Here is a 22511-nt window from a genome sequence, read left to right as displayed (position 1 = left end):
CTGTGGTATAAAAATGGCCGCTGAAAACAAATGTCCCTCTACAGGGGACTAGATAAATAAATGAGGGCATATTATAATGAAGGTGACCAATTAATGTATCAAACAAATTGGTACACTTACAAGAGTACCAGTTTGGTACAAAGAGGTACTATTAACATTTTCACTAGCACAAAGTGCATAAACGGAGATTGTTCTAGGTTAATCTAGATATTAATTATAACAGAATATTATAGTTAAAATGAACAAGAGCAACGTGTCAACATGATTAGTTTCTAAAAGCATTATTTAAAAGAATACAAGTTGTAGACTGACTAGTACAAAATACCATTTAAACATTTTAAAAACAGAATCATAATATTTATATAAATGCCCATTCATAATAAAAAGTATAAATACAAGGATAAGGAGAGCAGTTGTCTCTGAGACGGGAAGATGATGAATAGGATAAAAGAAAACTGTGACATTTTAGTGCCCTTTTTAATGTGATAAGGAAAAAGGCAAAACATTAACATTTGTTACTTCTGGGTGGGTTTGTGGATATTCTGAATGTCAGACACCCAACTATCCAACAGGTACCTACCAACAGACACATAATGGTTAAGTACAGCCTGGTAAGTTGAGCTGTCCCCTTTTAACAAACACATGACCAAAATGTGTGTGTGTTACACTTGAGAAATCCCTCTTGGGTGTTCGGCTTTGAAGAAATCAAACAGTATACGAAAGCAACCAAGTCAGAAAGATTACAAAAACAGAAATACTCTATTCAAACACTGCTTTTTTTGCTTTTTTTTTTTTTTTTTTTGAGACGGAGTCTCGCCCTGTCACTAGGCTGGAGGGCAGTGGCCCCATCTTGGCTCACTGCAACCTCTGACTCCCTGGTTCAAGCGATTCTCCTGCCTCAGCCTCCCAAGTAGCTGGAACTACAGGCACGTGCCACCACACCTGGCTAATTTTGGTATTTTTAGTAGAGATGGGGGTTTCACCATGTTGGCCAGGATGGTCTCGATCTCCTGACCTCATGATCTACCCGCCTCAGCCTCCCAAAGTGTTAGGATTACAGGCATGAGCCACCGCACCTGCCCAACAGTTGCTTTCTTTTGGGAAAAGGTGAATTTGAAAAATCAAGGTATGACAAGCTTACAAATTCCACCATCCTGCAAAATTTTTGGTATTGATCCACATGGCCTTTTCCCCTGTGAGTCTCTGTCTTTCCCTCTTCTGTCTCTTCTAAGGATAAGTGTCCTTGGCCAGATTATCCCAGATTATCTGATCTGGAAATCCTTAACTTAATTACATCTGCAGAAGCTTTTTTCCCCAAAATTATCAATACCAAAATTGGTAATTTGTTTCTAAATTATCTGTGGAGTTCCTACATTTCTTAAAAGAAATATATATAAGAAGAGCTTAAAATTTGTCAGACTCACTCTGTTCCTCTTACTGTGTGTCCGGAATTGGTGGGTTCTTGGTCTCACTGACTTCAAGAATGAAGCCACGGACCCTCGCAGTGTTACAGTTCTTAAAGATGGTGCGTCCGGAGTGTGTTCCTTCTGATGTTCCGACGTGTTTGGAGTTTCTTCCTTCTGGTGGGTTCGTGGTCTTGCTGGCTTCAGGAGTGAAGCTGCAGACCTTCACAGTGAGTGTTACAGCTCTTAAGGCGGCGGGTCTGGAGTTGTTCGTTCCTCCCAACCGGAGCTGTTCCTACCTCCCAGTGGGTTCCTGGTCTCGCTGGCCTCAGGAGTGAAGCTGCAAACCTTGGTGGTGAGTGTTACAGCTCACGAAGGTGGCGCAGACCCAAAGAGTGAGCAGCAGCAAGATTTATTGCAAAGAGCCAAAGAACAAAGCTTCCACAGGTGAAAGGGGACCCTAGCGGGTTGCCGCTGCTGGTTCGGGTGGCCTACTTTTATTCCTTTGTCTGGCCCCACCCGCATCCTGCTGATTGCTCCATTTTACAGACAGCTGATTATTCCATTTTGACACAGCACTGACTGGTGCCTTTACAAACCTTTAGCTAGACACAGAGTGCTGATTGGTATGTTTACAGTCCTTTAGCTAGACAGAAAAGTTCTCTAAGTCCCCACCCGATTAGCTAGACACAGAGTGCTGATTGGTGCGTTTACAAACCTTTAGCTAGACACAGAGTGCTGATTGGTAAATTTACAATCCTTTAGCTAGACAGAAAAGTTCTCCAAGTCCCCACCCATCCCAGAAGCCCAGCCGGCTTCACCTCTCAACTGTAATGCCTCAAAATTCAGCTGTAACCTACAACTCTTCGCTTTTCAAAACTGACTAGAATCATACCACTTTTACTCTGGTATTCTAACAGGAAATGGGAAGCAGGAAAGCGATTAGTATGTAACTGCAACCACTAAGTTGCAAGTTCGTAAGGAAATATTTTAATTTACTTGGTATGAAATGGGAATTTGTTATCCTCTTCTGGAACTATCATGAAACTCAAGTCACTTTCAAGAAAGATGTTAGCATTTTGGTTTATCTACGATTTCACCCTGTGCTCAGCATTGTTATATCACTCACGTTGGATGTCAACATTTAGATTTCCAATGCTGCAGACTACAGCTAATTTTATTTTGCTCATTCCAGAAAGAAACAAACCACTTCTAGATTGTATAAATTCACTTCACTTTTTAAAAATCTGTAATTTGTGCAATTACATTAATACTAAAATCTGAAAATACAGAGAAAATTCAAATTTAAAGCTCCCCAATTACTCTTACTCTGAGACTACCACAATTAAATTTTTCATGTGGCATCTTCCAGCTTTATCTCATGCAACCATACACTTGTACATCATATGTGAACCACATATGATAGCAAATTTCTTAAAAGTTAGTCTTAAATGAAACTATGTTTATACCATGTCTATGGTTTATTAAAAATTAAGTATGTACACATTTAAAAGTCCATCAACCAAGTGGCATTTTGTATACTGTGAAACATGTATTGTTTGCCTTATGATAAGCATCTGTTATCAGTGCTACTCCAACAACTTTCCATTCCTTAAACATATCTTCTGACTCACTGCCTTATAAAGCTACTTCTGGTCACCATACTCCTCTCTTCTCCCAAAACTAGTATTTCTAAGGGTTTGTGGGGCATAGAGATGATGTCACATTAATAGAGGAGTTACTTCAGTCAGTTCTTTTAAAATTTCTGCCTTCCCCACTTGTGATCATCCTCTTTGATGCTTCTGTCATCCACACTTCTATTTAGGAGGTCAGCAAAACCATTTTGTGAAAAGCACTGCTGTAATGATAGCTGGCCTTCAATATGCTAGAACAAAAGGTCATCATGAATTAGGTACTAACTATTCCTAAATATTAAACACTGGTCAACCAAATGCACAAATTCATAAATTGGATTTGCACTCAAATAAAAAAAAATACCATAGGCAGTATCATTTCTGCTTTTGTAAGAGGCAGGAATATTCATTAGACTCATCAGACTCTATGCTTGACTTTTAATATGTATTTTAACACTGTAGTAGGCTATCGGGTGTAGTTTAAGCTTCACTTCTAAATGAGAGAGAGAGAGAGAGAGAGAGAGAATTTCTAAAGGAACTTAAAATTGTTTCAGCAGGCAGGATATTAACTAGTCATGCCACGCAAATGCAACTGGAGAAAGCAATAGTGTGTGGGTAAAAAATATAGAGGAGATAAGCAAATATTTTCTTTAGATACTTGAAAATGTCTTTCTAATATTTTTATAAAAGCAAAAGTGGCAAGGTTGTATAAAATGTAAATAGACAAAGATCACTAGAGACAGATAATTATAAACACAGAAAGTAAAACTGTAACAAGTCCAAAGAAACACAAGGACCATGGCTGAACTCTAACTTCATAATTTTTTTTTAACTTTGTATTCATTTAGGGGCACAAGACAGTTCCTTATGATTATCTGATGTGAACCACCTTATTATTCAAAGGCCTTATTATTCTGGCCTTCTCCCAAAACCATGCTTTACTAAATTACAATGGGGTCTCCATGTGGGGACAAATATACAATCTAACACAGGCTGAGTACCCCTAATTCAAAATGCTTGAGACCAGAAGTGTTGGGATTTGTTTTTCTCAGATTTTGGAACATTTGCACTTTGGAGCATTTCAGACTTGGGATTTGGGGTTCTCAACCTGTATGCATTTTGTCTCACTGCTACTTTCAAAGTCTTCACTATAAAGTTAACTTTTCATCAGTGAAGAAGCATTTCTTCATATCTATGACTATAGATACATAAGGTAAGAAGCAGAATACAGTCCTTTTTTTTTTTTTTTGAGATGGAGTCTCGCTCTGGCTGGAGTGCAGTGGCACAATCTCGGCTCACTGCAACCTCCGCCATCTGTGTTCAAGCGATTCTCCTGCCTCAGCCTCCCAAGTAGCTGGGATTACAGGCATGCGCCACCACACCCAGCTAAGTTTTGTGTTTTTTGTAGAGACAGGGTTTCACCATGTTGGCCAGGATGGTCTCGCTCTCCAGACCTCGTGATCCACCCACCTCAGCCTCCCAAAGTGCTGGGATTATAGGCATGAGCCACTGTGCCCAGCCCGACACAGTCCTTTAACATGGCACAAATACTGTTAAAAGCTGAATAAAAATCCACCAGTATTTCTTTTCTTTTAAAAACTTAAATATCTGACAAATTCCAAATTTTGAACACGTAAGAGCCGTCAGCTTCCCCAATTCTCCCAAGTCTTTCCCACCTATCCCCTAGTTTAGGCCCAAATGTAAAGGTCTAAAGCTTACACCATGATTACTTCCTTGCCCAAATAGCATAATGAATAGATTAAAATTAACAACAACAACAAAAATATCTTTAATAAAAATCTAGCCAGGCTCCTCTGAGCCCTCTTCTGGACCAGGCCTCAACCTGGACCTTTAAAAACTACGGACTCTCAAAACAAATGATTTGGTCCACCCACTCCTTTCACATTAAAAGACTTAAACACTAACATTTCTTTTTCTTTTTTTTTTTTTTTAAATTTGAGACAGAGTCTCGCTCTGTTGCCAGGATGGAATGCAGTGGCGCGATCTCGGCTCACTGCACCTCTGCCTCCCGGGTTCAAGCAATTCTCCTGCCTCAGCCTCCCGAGTAGCTGGGACTACAGGTGCGCGCCACATGTCCGGCTAATTTTAAACACTAACATTTCTAACAGCTCAAGGTTACCTCCCTAGGATGACCCTATCCTCCCTTAAAGTGTCTGCCTCTCAAAGCTCAAGGCTGCCAAAGAATCTACTGTTTGTTCTAGCCAGCATCTGAAGATAGGCCCTAACCATCCTCTTAGATCATTTACTAAAAGGGGTTTGTAACTGTGAATCCTTCCTCTGTCCCTTTGAACCGTACTCCTACAACTCAGGAGTGTCTTTTAAAGCCATTCCTTTAAAATGTAACCATCAGGAAAAATAGGGTATCTATTCCCCAGTCACAGTGGCAGCTAACAGGCACAGCTGGCCTAATCACCATATTTTACCAATCTTTTTAAGTTTTTCACTTCCTTGACTCTACAGATCCCCTGTTTATCCACCCCAAGTCCCCTGCCATTCTCCCTTTAAAACTCCCAGTCATCTCTGCAAATCGACATTGACTTCATTTCATACTGGACCCTCTTCCCTATTGCAAAAGTGTATTACTGACTAAAATCTGTCCTTAGAACTTTAGCTAGTATGCAGCTTTATCTTTGACAAAATGAAGAAGGAAAGTTAAACATACCCTAATTAGTAAAGACTTATTTATATAGGATCGCTAGATATAAAGTTCTTTTTTAAAAAAGTAAAAACAAAAAAACACCTAAAAGTTTCAACTTTGTGAAGGAGTCATAATTCTAGAAGTTAACCAATTACCACTCTGGGGCTAGAAAAGGACCTTGGCACATGTCAAGCCCAAGTCCTTCATTTTATAATGATGAATCCAAGGTCCAAAGAGATTACATGACTTACCCGAGGTGATTTCAATGAGGGATCTGCAGGAGTTTTTTTGTTTTTATAGAGACGGGGTCTCACCATGTTGCCCAGGCTGGTCTCAAACTCCTGGCCTCAAGCAATCCTCCTGTCTCTACCTCCCAAAGTGCTGGGATTATAGGTGTGAGCCACCATGGCGGCCTCTATGATGGATTTGATGAGGGGCTAACTCAGCATGATTCTCTTCCTGACTCCAACATGAAAATATTCTGTTATATTCTCATTGATTAAGCAACATTAACCATTAATCATTCAAATCAAGATGAGCAATGAGTATCTACTACCCTATTAAAATACACGTATTTTTTACAGTTCTACTGTACACCAACAACAGTAAACCAAGGAAAGTTTGTTTGGTGCAAGTACACAGGAGATAGGATTTCATTCAAGGAAGACTGTTTCAACCGTCCTAGGCAAATATATGAAGCACCTTGGTAAGGTGAAACTGCTTTCTCACACAAGCTAAGAAAACAAAACCCCATGCATAAATCCAAGGGAGGGTCAAATGATTTAGTCTTAAAAACAACCGAAAAAAAAAAGAAAGAAAAATGAAAGTAAATGTAAAAACCCTTTTTCTGCACTTACCAGCAAAGCATTTGGAACAGAGATTCATAGTCTTGCTGGACCTGGGGCAAACAAAAAGAAAAGAAAGAAAGAAGAGCTAAAAACTCCATATCACTCTAATCAAAACATAAGATGTCCGAAATGTAGGCAAAGAACTTTCTGGCCAGGCAACTGAACTAATAAACTGATAAATTAATAACAAGTCCCTAGCTAGCCACCACTCCCCCCTCAACAAAATAAAAATAAAAAAACAAAAATATAAACACTTGTTTTTTATTTTTATTTTTTACCTGTAAGTTAGCCAATGCTTGCTTTTATTTATTGTGTATGTTAGCAGCTTATATAGCAACAAGTTCAGAAACATTCTAAAATGCCCAGAAGATGGTATGGGAGTCAATTTAAACCACATGATTACCACATGCCCTCTTTTCATACTGAAAAATATAGAAGTTATCACTATAAACAACAAAGACTTTGAAAACGGGTAAAACTTTCTCCTCATACACACAGTCATTTATCTCTATAACATTAGTTGAACTTTAATCTTCCCTATTTCAGATCCTAGTCACATTATGACCTTCTTGTTTAAAATTCTCTCTTCAGATACTCCAAATTATTTTTCATGTCCTTTCATCCATTAATAATAGCTACAATTCACTGAATACTAACTTGGATGGGCATTTCACATACATTATCTTATTAATCATCCCAACATCACTAAGATGGGTATTACCATATTGTTTTGCTTCTAAAATGTACTTTTTAAAAAAATCACATTAGCATTTCTGTAACAAGGAAATACCTTAGAATTGTTTACAAGCAATGAATAATTTAACCTGTTTATGCCAGAGGTTGGAATTTTTTGAATTTTTGCAATGAGACCAGGGCAATGACCTTGAGCAGGATATAAATAATTCCCACATGCTTAGTGTTCCAATAATGGAACACTATGTTACCCCCTCCTCTGCCAAGGTATTATTCAACTTGGGGCGGGGGGGCCGATCTTAAAAATCAAAGACATACAGTCTCATCCCCATTACATAGGTGGGCAGCCTGTTCTAGGTCACAAAGCTAGGAACTATAGAAAAATATCTGACCTTGGGTGTAAGCAAACTCCAAAGGCCAACCCAACATCCTTTGTTCACAACACAGCACCTGGCAGCATAGCACCCCAGGGATTACATGGTGGGCAATCAATAAATGACTTTTCTGGCCAGGCGCAGTGGCTCACACCTGTTATCCTAACACTACAGGAGGCCGAGGGGTGAGCGGAATGCCTGAGCTCAGGAGTTCAAGACCAGCCTGGGCAACATGACAAAACCCCATCTCTACTAAAGATAGAAAAAATCAGCTGGGAGAGGTAGCACATGTCTGTAGCCCCAGCTACTTGGGAGGCTGAGACACGAGAATCACTTGAACTAAGGACGCAGAGGTTGCAGTGAGCCGAGATCACACCACTGCACTCCAGCCTGGGCGACAGAGCAAAACTCTGTCTCCAAAAAATAATAATAATAATGACTTTTCTGTTACATTCATCTGACTGCTGTTTCCCTTCCTGATCCTATCTAAAGAGGACTCATTCTTATAGCTCTCCCTTCCAAAGACCTCCTGGAATGCTCTATGTTAGGCAAGCTGACCTATTTAAAACCTCATTCCTCAGCAATTCAATTTCCAATATTTGAGCCTTTGACCAGAACTGCCCCTAAAAATAGAATAAGCCAACCTTCTTTTGCCCTCTTTACTATGTTTTACAATTAAAGAAAGCCTCCCTCAGAAAGTATTCTCTGATGCTGACTGTTTGCGCATGTGCTGGAACTGAAGACCTAACAGTTAACTGCCACAAGATGGGGGAAAGGGAGTCATTATTTCTTTCCCAAAAAACAAGTAGATATTCCTTTAGAATCCTGCTTAATATAAACACAAGAGCAATGAGGAAAATTAAGTATCAATAAGTGAAAAAGATGAGTAAGTGGATAAAGAGATGTGTTAATGGTAGCATCTAACATTTATTACATGCCCATAATGTGGCAGGCACAATACCAGATACCTTCAATCCCATTTTACCACTGAGGAAACAGAAGTCCCAAGAGGGTATGTAACTTGCTGAAGATTACAGAACTAGTAAGTGAATTAATCTGGTCTAACTCCAACACCTGTATTCTATTCATCATGCCAAACTTAGGCTTCTGCCCCAATACAGAAGCTGAGGGGTATATACCAGTCCAGAACTAGCACTCTGGTGGTTTGTGAGAATGTCTATGGAAATCAAGTCAGCTCCCTGAGAAAGTAAGCTTCTCATATGGAAGAAGCACAACTCCTGCCCTCCCTGACCCTCCAGGCACATGGAAAACAACCTAAAATTCCCAGTCATTTCAGTTCCAACACAACGAAGAATTGAGAATGAAGAAAATCCTACATGCCTGTTTTAACTAATTGAACTTGAACTAGGGGCGCCTCTCCATCCTAAAGAGACTCTCTAGTATGGATGCAGTATACACACATCTGTGGTTTGCAGAACATTCTCTATTGCCAGAATATTGTGATTGTCCCCTCCCCTCTCATCTCCACTCAACTTCTCTGAAGGGGCCAGAATTCCCCACCAAAGAAGCAGGTGCCCTTCTAATGTGGTCACTACCTCTTGTCCACGCAATGTTACAAAAAGCCAGATATAACTCATATAACCTCTGCTACTCCCAATTGTCCAGCAGGAATCATGGAAAGCCTTCAGAGAACAACCTGGCAACAAGTGTGCCAGTTTTAACATCTGAGTTTCAGAAACATGGTAAAAAAAAATTTTTAAAAATTGGCAAAATGGCATTTTTCTCAGAGTCCCTTGATCTCTCTTCAGATAGTCTATGTATTTAAAATGCCCACCATACCTATATATTACCTAAATGACATCCATTACACATTCTGGATAGAAATTTTTCAGCAACATGGTTGTCAATCAGGTTATAAAAGAAATAATATAGCTACTGATATTATTACTCAAAATGGAGATGTTTTAAATCTAAAATAAACCAGATTTTGGCTATTGAGATAATGGTCACTTCTAAACAACGCCAGCTTGGATCACCTGGGTCAAGAACACTGAATCCAAAGGAACTGGCAGAGACTTCTGGGAACTTTGATCCTTTCTCATGTTGAACATGTGAAACTTGAAGCTAACCACAGGCATACAACTACTCACTACCTAAGAAAATGTATGTAATCAACTTGCATGGTCTTGGAACAGACAACAGAGCTCTGTTTGTGACAGTAAGCATGAAAGGTAAAGCTTCATTGCTCCACTGAAACTACTCTTATGGGGCTCTCCAATGGATACCACGTTTCTAAAACCAAGGGGTAGTAGGCTGAATAACGGCTACCCAAAGATATCGAGTCTTAATCCTGAAGTTACCTTACTTGGGGGGTGGAGGGTCCTTTCCAAATTAATTAATGATTTTGAGATGAGATTACCCTGGATTATCCAGGTGAACCCTAAATGACATCACAAGAGAGAGAGTCAAAGAACATTTTTATAAGGGAGTAGCAAAGGGAATTCAGAAAGACACCCAGAGTAAACAGCTACGTGAAGATGGAGGCAGAAGCTGGAGTAACAGGGTTACAAGCCCATGAATGCTGGGGCAGCCCCCAGAAGCTGGAAGAGGTGAGGAATGGATTCTCCCTCAGGGCCACCTTGGAAGGAAGGAAGCCCTCCCAGATCTTGGACTTCTAGCCTCCAGAACTTTGAGAAAATAAATTTCTATTATTCTAAGTCACCAACTTTGTGGTAATGTGTTACAATAGCCTCAGAAAACTAATATACAAGGGTATGTATTCGATCATAGCATATTCCCTCTCAGTAGCATTCAGCCAGATCCATCTTTCTTTCTGGAACACTCTTCATGTCACTCAAATCCCTTCATGTCACTCAAATCCCAGATCAAACAACCCTCTTCCCCACAAGAGCTCCCATTTAGCCACCTTTGCTGCTGCTCCTCCCCTGCAAAGACCCTTAACTGGAGGTCCAGAAACTCAGTCTTCATTACCTCTACTTCTCATTTAGTAGTGACCTCCCACACTCTCGTGGTTTTAAAATACTGTATCTATACACAAAAGATGCACAAATGTTTACCTTCAATCCCAAATCTCTTTACCTTGCTCCAAACTCACATATCTAACTGCTTATTTGACATCTCAACATGTGACTCACACTTAGTATTTCAAATTAGAATTCTCAATATTTCCCACAAATTTGCCTGACCCATCTTTTCCACTCTATAAATGGGAAACCTTCTTCCCAGTTGCTCAGATCAAAATTCTAGAAACCTTTTTTTCTTTTTGAGACAGAGTCTAGCTCTGTCACCCAGGTTGGAGTATAGCATGATTTCGGCTCGCTGCAACCTCTGCCTCCTGGGTTCAAGGAATTCTTCAGCCTCAGCCTCCCGGATAGCTGGGATTACAGGCGCCTGCCACCACACCTGACTAATTTTTGTATTTTTAGTAGAGGCAGGTTTTCACCATGTTGGCCAGGCTGCTCTCAAACTCCTGACCTCAGGTGATCTGCCTGCCTCGGCCTCCCAAAGTGCTGGGATTACAGGCATGAGCCACTGCACCCGGCAGAAACCATTTTTGATTACCATCCTTCCTGTAGTCTCACAGATACAACACTCAGCAAGATGCATTAGTTCTACTTACAAATAGACCTCAAATCTATGTATTCCTCTCCTTCCTCAATGCTTCTATGATAGCCACCATTAACACTCACCTAGGCCACTGTAAATAGCTTTTTATTGGTCTTCTCATTTCCACTCTTGACCTTATACAATTGATTTTTCCACGAAGCAGCCATGGTCATCTTTTAAAACAAGTTGGAGCGTGTTATTTTCTTGCTTAACACTATCCAACAATTTGCTATTGAGTATAAAATCCAAACTTTTTACCTGGAGAAAGTTTAAAAACAAAACAAAACAAAAAGCCTGGAAATCTCCTTGTGATCTGACTCTGCCTACTTCCCCTCTTCCTCTCTTATCATTCTGCCCCCTCACTCACCACATTTCAACCACACTAGCCTTTTCTCTGTTCCCCAACTGTGCTGCAGGGCTCGTGCCCATGTTGTTCTCTCTACCTCCAAATCACTGTAATGCTGTCTCTTTCTTGTTACTCATAATCTAGTTCAAACCTCCTCAGTTGCCTTCCCTTGACAACCCAATTTATTTTTTTATTTTTTGTTTTTTTGAGACTGGGTCTCATTTTATTGCCCAGGCCAGAGTGCAGTGACACAATCATAGCTCACTGCAGCCTTGACCTCCTAGGCTCAAGCCATCCTCCCGCTATAGCCTTGCAAGTAGATAAGACACTAGGCACGCATTAGTCCATTATTTTTTTTAAAGATGGGGTCTTGCTTTGCTGCCCAGGCTGATCTCAAACTCCTCAGCTCAAGTGATCCTTCCACCTCAGCCTCCCAAAGTGCTGGTATTACAGGTGTGAGCCACAACTCCTGTGGCCTGACTACCCAATTTAAATCAGTTCCTCTTCCTGTTTTCTTCTTTCACAACACATCATTCTTTGATAGCTCACCACATGCCTGTTTGCCTGCTATCTTTCACCACTAGAATGTAAGTGCCATAAGAGTAAAGACTCCTTTGGTCACTCTTGGTTGGTATTTAACAGATACCCAATAAATGCTTGTTAAATGAAGAAATGAAATCTCTTTTGCAGGCCTGAACCATTAAAAAACAACAACAACAACAACAACACCTAAGTAGATATTTGAAATGTATTATGTAGAGGTCAAACACCAGCTAGAAGACAGGTTCTCCACAATTCCTGTGGCTGTCAGCCTGTCATCTTTCTGGAGCTCTGTCACAATGCATTACCTATGGCTGGTAGACAACGTCACCCTATGTATCTGGCCATGATCTGTCACTCAGGAGATAACAGGGGGCAAACACTTTCAAAAGTTTCTTTCTAATGAGATACAGTGAGAAATCTGCTTAAATTTTTTTCTTTTTCTAATAAATAATGTTTAATAGTATGTTCTGGTTTTGAAAATACATACCCCTTGAACAGAATGCAGGAAAAAACAAAAAAACAAACTCACTTATAATTCCCCAAACTAAGAAATACTTATCTTTTTAGATAGATATCCATAATTCAGAATTTATTATATTTACAGTATTGGTTGTTATATGGTATGTTCATAGGTGTTCATTTTATTATGCTTCATACCATATATACACATTACATACAGTCATGTACTGCATAATCATACTTTCATCAACGACAGATCACATACACGATGGAAGTTCCGTAAGATTATAGTGCAGCCAAAAACGTCCTATCACCTAGTGGCATCATTGCTGTAGTGTTAGAGCAACACAGTAAACAAACGGACTGTGCTGCCAGTCATATAAAAGTCTAGTACATACAATTATGTATAGTACATAATACTTGATAAAAAATGATAAACAACTATGTGATTGGTTTGTGTATTTACTATACTTTGTATCATTATTTTAGACTGTTTAATTCTTCTGTTCACTAAAAACAGAAGAGGAAGAAGCAGTTGTTAATTGTAAAGCAGCCTCAGGCAGCTCTTTCAGGAGGTATCCAGAAGAAGGCGTTGTTATCATGGAGATGACAACTCCATACCAGTCACTACGCCTGAAGACCTTCCCGTGGGAAAAGATGTGGAAGCAGAAGACTGATGCTCCTGACTCTGTGCCGGCCTAGGCTAATTGTGTGCATGTCTGTATGTTGGGGCCTAATTAAAAAGCTTTAGAAGCAAAAAATAAAATATTGTTTAAATAAAGGTGCCAGGCCTGGTGGCATGCACCTGTTGTAGTCCCAGCTACTTAGGAGGCTGAGAAAGAAGGATCACTTGAGCCCAGGACTTTTCAGTCCAGCCTGGGCAACACAGTGAAACTCTGTCAAGCAATCAGTAAAGAAAACTTATAGAATAAGGATATAATGAAAATATTTTTGTGTAACTATATGTTTGTGTTTTAAGCTAAGTGTCATTACAAAAGAGTCTTAAGTTTAAAATTTTTTTAAGTTTATAAGGTAAAAAAGTTATAGTAAGCTAAAGCTAATTTATTATTAAAGAAAATTTAAAAAATAAACTTAGGGTAGCCTAAGTGTACAGTGTTTGCAACATCTACAGTAACATAATGTCCTAGGACCCTCACATTCACTCACTACTCATTCACTGACTCACCCAGAGCAATTTCCAGTCTTGCAAGCTCCATTCATGGTAAGTGCCTGGGACAGCTGTACACTGTATCTTTCACGCCATATTTTTACCATACCTTTTCTATGTTTAGATACACAAATACAACTGCCTATAGTATTCAATATAGTAACATATCCTACAGGTTTGCAGCCTAGGAGCAACAGGCTACACCATATAGTGTAGGTGTAGAGTAGGCTATACCACCTAGGTTTGTGTAAGGACACTCTATGATGTTCAACATTGTTTCCGCAATGAAACCCACTAACAGCACTCTATGATGTTCAACACTGTTTCCACAATGAAACAGACTAACAGACTATGTCCCCATCATGAAGCAATGCATGACTATTTTCTTTTGTGTATATATAAAAATTTCATAAAGAAATGCATAATGAAAATCTACAGATACCATTTTTTCAATTTACATTTACATTTAATATTTATACTGCTTATTCTTCAAGAACATATTTGTTGCTCTGTAACAATCCATTACATACTAATACTATAATTTAGTCACACCCTTACTACTGTTGGATGTATAATCATTTTTCCCCAATTTTTTCTATTATAAATATTTCTATAATGAGCATTTTGGGACTTAAACCTTTAATCATAAATCTGTATCTGAATGGCTTTAACACTGATTGTGAGAAGGAGACCTTACTAGACAAAAAAGTATGATTTTGGTAAGTATTGCAAAATTACCTTCCAGGAAAGTTCTACATACTATTTTCAACACATCTTTGCCAACAACATTTTATTTTATTTTATTTTATTTTATTTTATTTTATTTTATTTATGAGACAAGGCCTGGCTCTATTGCCCAGGCTGGAGTGCAGTGGTGTGATCTCAGCTCACTGCAACCTCCGCCTCCTGGGCTCAAGCCATCCTCCCACCTCAGCCTCCTGAGTAACTGGGACTACAGGTGCATGCCACCACACCCAGCTACTGTGTGTGTGTGTGTGTGTGTGTGTGTGTGTGTGTGTTTGTGTGTGTTTCTAGAGATGGGGTTTTACCATGTTGCCAGGCAGGTCTCTGACTAGTGAGCTCAAGCAATCCACCTGCCTCAGCCTCCCAAAGTGCTGGGATGACAGGTATGAGCCATTGTACCTGGCCAACACTGTTTGTACTTTTTAATTTTTACTTGATGGCAGAAATGATTATATTGTTAAATGTTTCTTCGAATTTTTTTTTCAATTTTGAAGGATATCAATGTTTTAATGACAAATAAATTAGCCTTCATGCTAATTCGTCTTGGGGAATTAAAGTAACAGTCCTAATTTCTGGCAATTCTAGAAACATCTTATTTATAGTATTTTCCTGACACATACACAAGACTCCTATCTCTCCCCACTCGGAGAAACACACACATGCAAAAAACTATTTTAATATAAATATGGAAATTTTAAAAAACTCTGTCACCATATCAATGTTCCTCAACAACCTTTTTTTTTTTTTTTTTTTACCCAACTGGAAGGAAAAACCTAGGGCACAAGAAAAATAAAGAAAAGTATAAAGAAAAATCAGTACCAGCACATAAGTATACCCAAGCCCTTCCAGTCCTACGGTCCCTGAACTTCTCCAGACTAGACATGTATCATAAAACTAAAAAAATCTAGACTACAAAGAAAGTTCCTTCTTCAATGAAGGGAATCAATCTGCAAAAACTGTCACATTTCTAAAAACTAGTCTGTAAAAACACAATCTGCAAAAACTAGTCACATTTCTGAATTCAACCTCTTCTAATAGTCCAGACAAAGGAGGAAAGGGGAGGGAAGGGTAAGAGGACAAAGAGAAGGAGAAGGGGGCGAGTAGTGGGGTGGTAAAGGAAAGGAAGGAAAAAACAAACCACAATACCTACTACACACTAAATATCATCCTCGTTTTCTTAGAGGTAAAATTAGATTAAAGACAACTAACAATCTGCTTCCCGCCTCATACACATATAGCCAGAAAAACTAACTTCCTATGGCAGCCAGGAAGCAGCCAACAGCTCTACTAAATCATCACTCTCTACTCACCCTAGGCAAACAAGAAAAAGACCAGTTCAAACAGATGACATTCTAGCTGGCAATGACAAAGGAGGCTTTCAACGGTGCAACCAGCCTGTCCAAACTGTTACACATCACTCTAAATCGTTCAGACCATGTCTGCAAATTTTCTTTTTAAGGAAATATTACAATGATGGAGCTGTTAATAAGGGTGTTAGTTTCTATAATGTAACAATATGGATCCTGCTCACTTTAAAAACTAATTTTAATGTAACAATTTAGATCCCAAGTGGGTTATTGTAATTAGCAGTGGTTTTAAATTCAAGGACAGCAGAGCAAAATGCCTCGATTTTTGTGTGTTTCAAGTATTTGCACTAAAAGTTATAGTGTATAGATGTAAAACTAGTCACATTATCATCTGTGGCCCTGTATATATTACTAAAAGTGTAGTCCGGCACCATCTAACAATTACAGACAAGATGAGGCATGGCCATCAATAAACTAGTCAAAAGAAGAAGAAGAAAAATTAAAATATACAAATGAAAGCCCCTGTAGAAAAGGAGAAAAAAATACAATGAAGTGAATTAAAATGCCAAATAATTTTTCCACATACGAGAAACTTAATGAGGCTATCAACTCTAACACACCCAATATATATCAATGATTGCAGCTGTCCCACTATATATCCCCAAATGTAAGATAAGGTTTTCTTCCCTCAAGTTATCTTTCAGAAAGAAGGAACTGCTTTACAATTAAATCCTTACTTTTGAGGCAGACACCAATTATTTTATAGTAAGTACTAACAAGGGCCAAAAAAAAAAAAAAAGGCTTCAAAAACAACCTGGAAGTGAGAAAGAGAAATCCAAGCATGCAGTCATGCCCAGGGAAATGAATGGTGTTTGGGATTTCAAAAAAGGAATATAGAGTCACAGTCCCAGAGGCATCTCTCCAGTTAGAGTCTGTGAAAGGCTGAGACAGTGAAGTTCTCATCACTAGTCAGAGACACTAGTCAGACATACCGAGGTATGGAAGGATGTCAAGCCAACTCTAATACTGGATACTTTTGTCATGGTTACCACAACAAATTAGTTTTATAAAAAGGAGGATACAGTTTTAAACACAGATTTAATACTTATTTCTAGAGAGTGATTACAAATAGTAGCTGCCACTGAAGAAGGCCTCTGAAGATCTTCTAGAAAGCAGTGCAGTAACAGCCTTGAAATGTGAGGAAGATAATAAATGATGTCAAGATGATGACAACTCTTCTAATGTTACATGAACGAATTCTTGTGGCTTGGGATAAATTTTCCAGTGATCATAACATTTACAGATTTCAAAGTGCTTTATCTCAAACAACTTGGAGGCTGAAAAATAAAATGAATATGATATCTTCTGAAAAACCATGGTCAATAACTTTTAAAATGGCTTGGTAAATATTAAATAATAATTTGGTAAATATTGAGTCCAATGTCTGTGCAGACATGGAGAATTTAAATCTGTTCATAAATGTGGAAAAACTAACATTTTAAAATTTATATTAGGAGCATATACAAATTACATATAATTTTATATAATCTATGACCTTTAAATATACATGCAGTTACCATCAGGACAAAATGGGTGAACATATATATAAGATCTCTTGGCCCGGCGAGGTGGCTCACAACTATAATCCCAGCACTTTGGGAGGCCAAGGCAGGCGGATCATGAGGTGAGGAGATTGAGACCGTCCTGGCCAACATGGTGAAACCCCGTCTCTACTAAAAATACAAAAATTAGCTAGGCGTGGTGGCACATGCCTGTAATCTCAGCTACTCAGGAGGCTGAGGCAGAAGAATCACTTGAACCAGAGTCGGAGGTTGCAGTGAGCCAAGATCGCGCCACTGCACTCCAGCCTGGGTAACAGAGCTTGAAGCTGGGAGGCGGAGGTTGCAGTGAGCCAAGATCGCGCCACTGCACTCCAGCCTGGGCGACAGAGACTCTGTCTCCAAAAAAAAAAAGGGGGGGCATTTTTCATGTTTTGAAAACACACAGAAAACTTTCTTAACCATCTAGTATGAGAGCAATTACCTGAGAATTAAACCAAGAATGACAAATTTAAGAGAGATAACAATGAGTTATTCTCTGGCCTTATTTTTCTTCTTGCTATCAATGTTGCTTTTGAAAATAGGTGGCGTTGGGGGAACAACAACACTTATGGAGCTTAGAGTACTTTTCCCAAAGTGTGTCAAAATAATTAACTGTTCACCTGTCCTACCCAAGTGGCAAATATTTTTGCTTCATCCACTCATCTACTCTCATTAAGATAATTCAGGCTTGCAGAGAGAGGCATTCTTTTATCTATATTTATGGTAAATTAAATCAAAGGCATGATAATTTTAGTGAAAGATGAAAAGTAACCTGAAGTATTATTATTAGATCTTTGTCAGAAAATGTGTCATAAACCTGGGAGATGATAGAGTTACAAGGGTTCAAACTACAAGGTTAAACAGGCTAGAAAAGAAGCTGTATGGCTGACAAAGACAAGCACAAGGCACTTATAGAAGCTGGAGGATATCCAAGCAAAGACATCTACACAGGCCAGGCACGGTGGCTCACACCTGTAATCCCAGCATTTTGGGAGGCCGAGGCGGGAGGATCATGAGGTCAGGAGATCAAGACCATCCTGGCTAACATGGTGAAACCCCATCTCTACTAAAAATACAAAAAATTAGCCGGGCGTGGTGGCAGGCACCTGTAGTCCCAGCTACTTGCCAGGCTGAGGCAGGAGAATGACATGAACCCGGGAGGCAGAGCTTGCAGTGAGCCAAGATTGTACCACTGCACTCCAGCCTGGGCAACAGAGTGAGACTTCATATCAAAAAAAAAAAACAAAAATAAAAAAGACTTCTACACGATGCAACATTTCTGTTCATGTCACTCAGGAAAGATAAAAATACCAACAGAACATCTACAAAACATGGAGGAGGAGAAAGCAGTATCTAGCAATATGCACATACAAGAAAAATTTTAATGTATACATAATGTCACTGACATATGTTTTAAATGTCATTTGTACTTCACCATCTTTCATTTGTTCAAATTCCAAACATTTTATACCTTACATCAATCAACTAGGCCATTCTCAGGGAGTTCGTGAAAGAGTCAGGATACCACACCTACAATGAAACTAGATAAGGAATGGTTGAAAGGTGACGGCAGAAAATAAACTGCTTTCCTTATTCCCAGTCCAATGCTCACTGACAAGTAAAGTTCAAAGTTCAAAATATCCATTTCCTATTTTAATTATTCATCACAAAATACAAGACTGACCAGAGTTTGCAAAAGAAAATTCTGTGGTTATAACCCCCAGCAAAAAAACAGAAGGGAACTCAAGAGTACATCTTTTCTATCTCTGCCCCAAAAAGACTTAAAGTATTCCTGTTCTACAATAACCAGAGATTCTATTGCTTCTTGTGTATCATATTTCATTGCCCTTGTAATCATAAATTTCTAATGTCCAACACATATTCCTCCCACTGTTGTAAACTCCTTTATAATTCTATCTTCAGGGTAAAAACAGTTGTTACAGGGGTAGTGTTAAGAGCAATGACCCGGGAAGAAAGGCTTAGTTTGAACGTGGGACCTCGCAACTCGGTTTTGTCACCCATTAAAATAAAGTGAGCTTAGACCAGTGACTGCTAACATTCTATAAATCTATGATCACACAATGATATACAGTAGTCCCCCATTATCCTTGGGGGATACATTTCAAGACTCCCAGCAGAAGCCCGAAATCATGGATAGTACTGAACTCTATATACACTGTGCTCTTCCTACACAAACAGATTTCCTAATTTATAAATCCGACACAGTAGATGATTAACAACAATAGTTAACAGAACAATTTTAACACTATGTCAGCATCACTATGTTTGTGCTTTGGGGCCATTATTAAGTAAAATAGGATTACTTAAACACAAGCACTGAGATACCATGACAGATACCATGACAGTCTACCTGATAACCAAGACAGCTACTAACAGGCAGGTAGTGCATACATAGTGTGGTTATGCTGGAGAAGGGGATGATTCACCACCAGGGCAGGACAGAGCAGAACAGCATAAGATGTCATGATGCTATTCAGAACAGTGTGCAACTTAAAACTTACGTTTATTTCAGGACTTTTCCATTTAATACTTTCACAACATGGTTGACTACAGGTACTAGAAACTGCAAAATGTGAAAACATGGATAAAGGGAGACCACTGTAATTATACATGGCATATCCTTTTTCTTTTTTTTTTCTTTTTTTTTTTGAGACAGAGCCTTGCTCTGTCACCAGGCTGGTGTACCACAGTGTGATCTTGGCTCACTGCAACCTCTGCCTCCAGGGTTCAAGCCATTCTCCTGCCTTAGCCTCCTGAGTAGCTGGGATTACAGGCACGCGCCACCATGCCCAGCTAATTTTTTTTTATTTTTAGTGGAAACAGGGTTTCACCGTGTTAGCCAGGATGGTCTTGATCTCAGACCTCGTGATCTGCCCACCTCGGCCTCCCAAAGTGCTGGAATTACAGGTGTGAGCCACCGCACCCGGCTGGCATACCTGGTTTTATAGCACTATAGTTAACCACACTTTGGAGGTACTGTACTTTTTACAAGTTGAGGGCTTATGGAAACCCTGCATTGAGCAAGTCTTTGTTCCAACAGCATGTGCTTACTTCATATCTGTTTCACATTTTGCATCTATTTGATTCTTCTCTCTTTTCTTCTTTATTAGTCTTGCTAGCAGTCTATCTTTTCAAAAAACCAGCTCCTGGATTCATTGATTTTTTGAAGGGTTTTTTGTGTCTCTCCTTCCGTTCTGTTCTGATCTTAGTTATTTCTTGCCTTCTGCTAGCTTTTGAATGTGTTTGCTCTTGCTTCTTTAGTTCTTTTAATTGTGATGTTAGGGTGTCAATTTTAGATCTTTCCTGCTTTCTCTTGTAGGCATTCAGTGCTATAAATTTCCCTCTACACATTGCTTTAAATGTGTCCCAGAGATTCTGGTATGTTGTGTCTCTGTTCTCATTGGTTTCAAATAACATCTTTATTTCTGCCTTTATTTCGTTATATACCCAGTAATCATTCAGGAGTAGATTGTTCAGTTTCCATGTGTGTTTTGATTGAGTGGTTTTGATTGAGTTTCTTAATCCTTAGTTCTAGTTTGATTGCACTGTGGTCTGAGACAGTTTGTTATAATTTCTGTTCTTTTACATTTGCTGAGGAGTGCTTTACTTCCAACTATGTGGTCAATTTTGGAGTAAGTGCAATGTGGTGCTGAGAAGAATGTATATTCTGTTGATTTGGTGTGGACAGTTCTGTATATGTCTATTAGGTCCACTTGGTGCAGAAGTGAGTTCAATTCCTGGATATTCTTTTTAACTTTCTGTCTCGTTGATCTGTCTAACGTTGACAGTGGAGTGTTGAAGTCTCCCATTATTATTGTGTGGGAGTCTAAGTCTCCTTGTAGGTCTCTAAGGACTTGCTTTATGAATCTGGGTGCTCCTGTACTGGGTGCATATATATTTAGGATAGTTAGCTCTTCCTGTTGAATTGATCCCTTTACCATTATGTAATGGCCTTCTTTATCTCGTTTGATCTTTGTTGGCTGCAAGTCTGTTTTATCAGAGACTAGGATTGCAACCCCTGCCTTTTTTTATTTTCCATTTGCTTGGTAGATCTTCCTCCATCCCTTTATTTTGAGCCTGTGTGTGTCTCTGCACATGAGATGGGTCTCCTGAATACAGACACTGATGGGTCTTGACTCTTTATCCACTTTGCCAGTCTGTGTCTCTTCACTGGAGCATTCAGCCCATTTACATTTAAGGTTAATATTGTTATGTGTGAATCCTGTCATAATGATGTTAGCTGGTTATTTTGCCCATTAGTTGATGCAGTTTCTTCCTACCAAGGACAGTCTTTACAATTTGGCCTGTTTTTGCAGTGGTTGGTAATGGCTGTTCCTTTTTATGTTTAGTGCTTCCTTCAGGAGCTCTTGTAGGGCAGGCCTGGTGGTGACAAAATCTCTCAGCATTTGCTTGTCCATAAAGGGTTCTATTTCTCCTTCACTTATGGAGCTTAGTTTGGCTGGCTATGAAATTCTGGGTTGAAAATTCTTTTATTTAAGAATGTTGAATACTGGCCCCCACTCTCTTCTGGCTCATAGAGTTTCTGCTAAGAGATCCATTGTTAGTCTGAGGGACTTCCCTTTGTGGGTAACCCGACCTTTCTCTCTGGCTGCTGCCTTAACATTTTTTCCTTCATTTCAACTTTGGTGCATCTGACTATTATGTGTCTCGCTTGGAGTTGCTCTTCTCGAGGAGTATCTTTGTGGCGTTCTCTGTATTTCCTGAATTTGAATGTTGGCCTGCCTTGCTAGGTTGGGGAAATTCTCCTGGATAATACCCTGAAGAGTGTTTTCCAACTTGGTTCCATTCTCCCTGTCACTTTCAGGTACACCAATCAGACGTAGATTTGTTCTTTTCACATAGTCCCACATTTCTTGGACGTTTTGTTCGTTTCCTTTTACTCTTTTTTTCTCTGAACTTCTCTTCTCGCTTCATTTCATTCATTTGATCTTCAGTCACTGATACCCTTTCTTCCACTTGATCATATCGGCTACTGAAGCTTGTGCATCTGTCACGTAGTTCCCATGCCATGGTTTTCAGCTCCATCAGGTCATTTAAGGACTTCTCTACGCTGGTTATTTTAGTTAGCCATTCATCTAATCTTTTTTCAAGGTTTTTAGCTT

At 39.2% G+C, this 22511-nt stretch overlaps 1 protein-coding gene across 1 annotated transcript in view; it reads right to left on the bottom strand.

Moving 5' to 3' along the window:
* Nucleotides 1-22511, bottom strand: part of ZFAND3 (zinc finger, AN1-type domain 3) — a 260066-nt gene that overhangs the window by 223743 nt on the left and 13812 nt on the right. The window contains exon 2 of the mRNA XM_011986626.1: nucleotides 6554-6594. Coding sequence (XP_011842016.1) covers nucleotides 6554-6594 — 41 coding nt within the window. The remainder of the gene's footprint in view (nucleotides 1-6553; nucleotides 6595-22511) is intronic.

This window comes from Mandrillus leucophaeus, unplaced genomic scaffold, assembly GCF_000951045.1.
Source record: "Mandrillus leucophaeus isolate KB7577 unplaced genomic scaffold, Mleu.le_1.0 Scaffold3, whole genome shotgun sequence".
Classification (NCBI taxonomy): domain Eukaryota; kingdom Metazoa; phylum Chordata; class Mammalia; order Primates; family Cercopithecidae; genus Mandrillus; species Mandrillus leucophaeus.
This window is presented reverse-complemented; position numbering and strand designations above follow the sequence as displayed.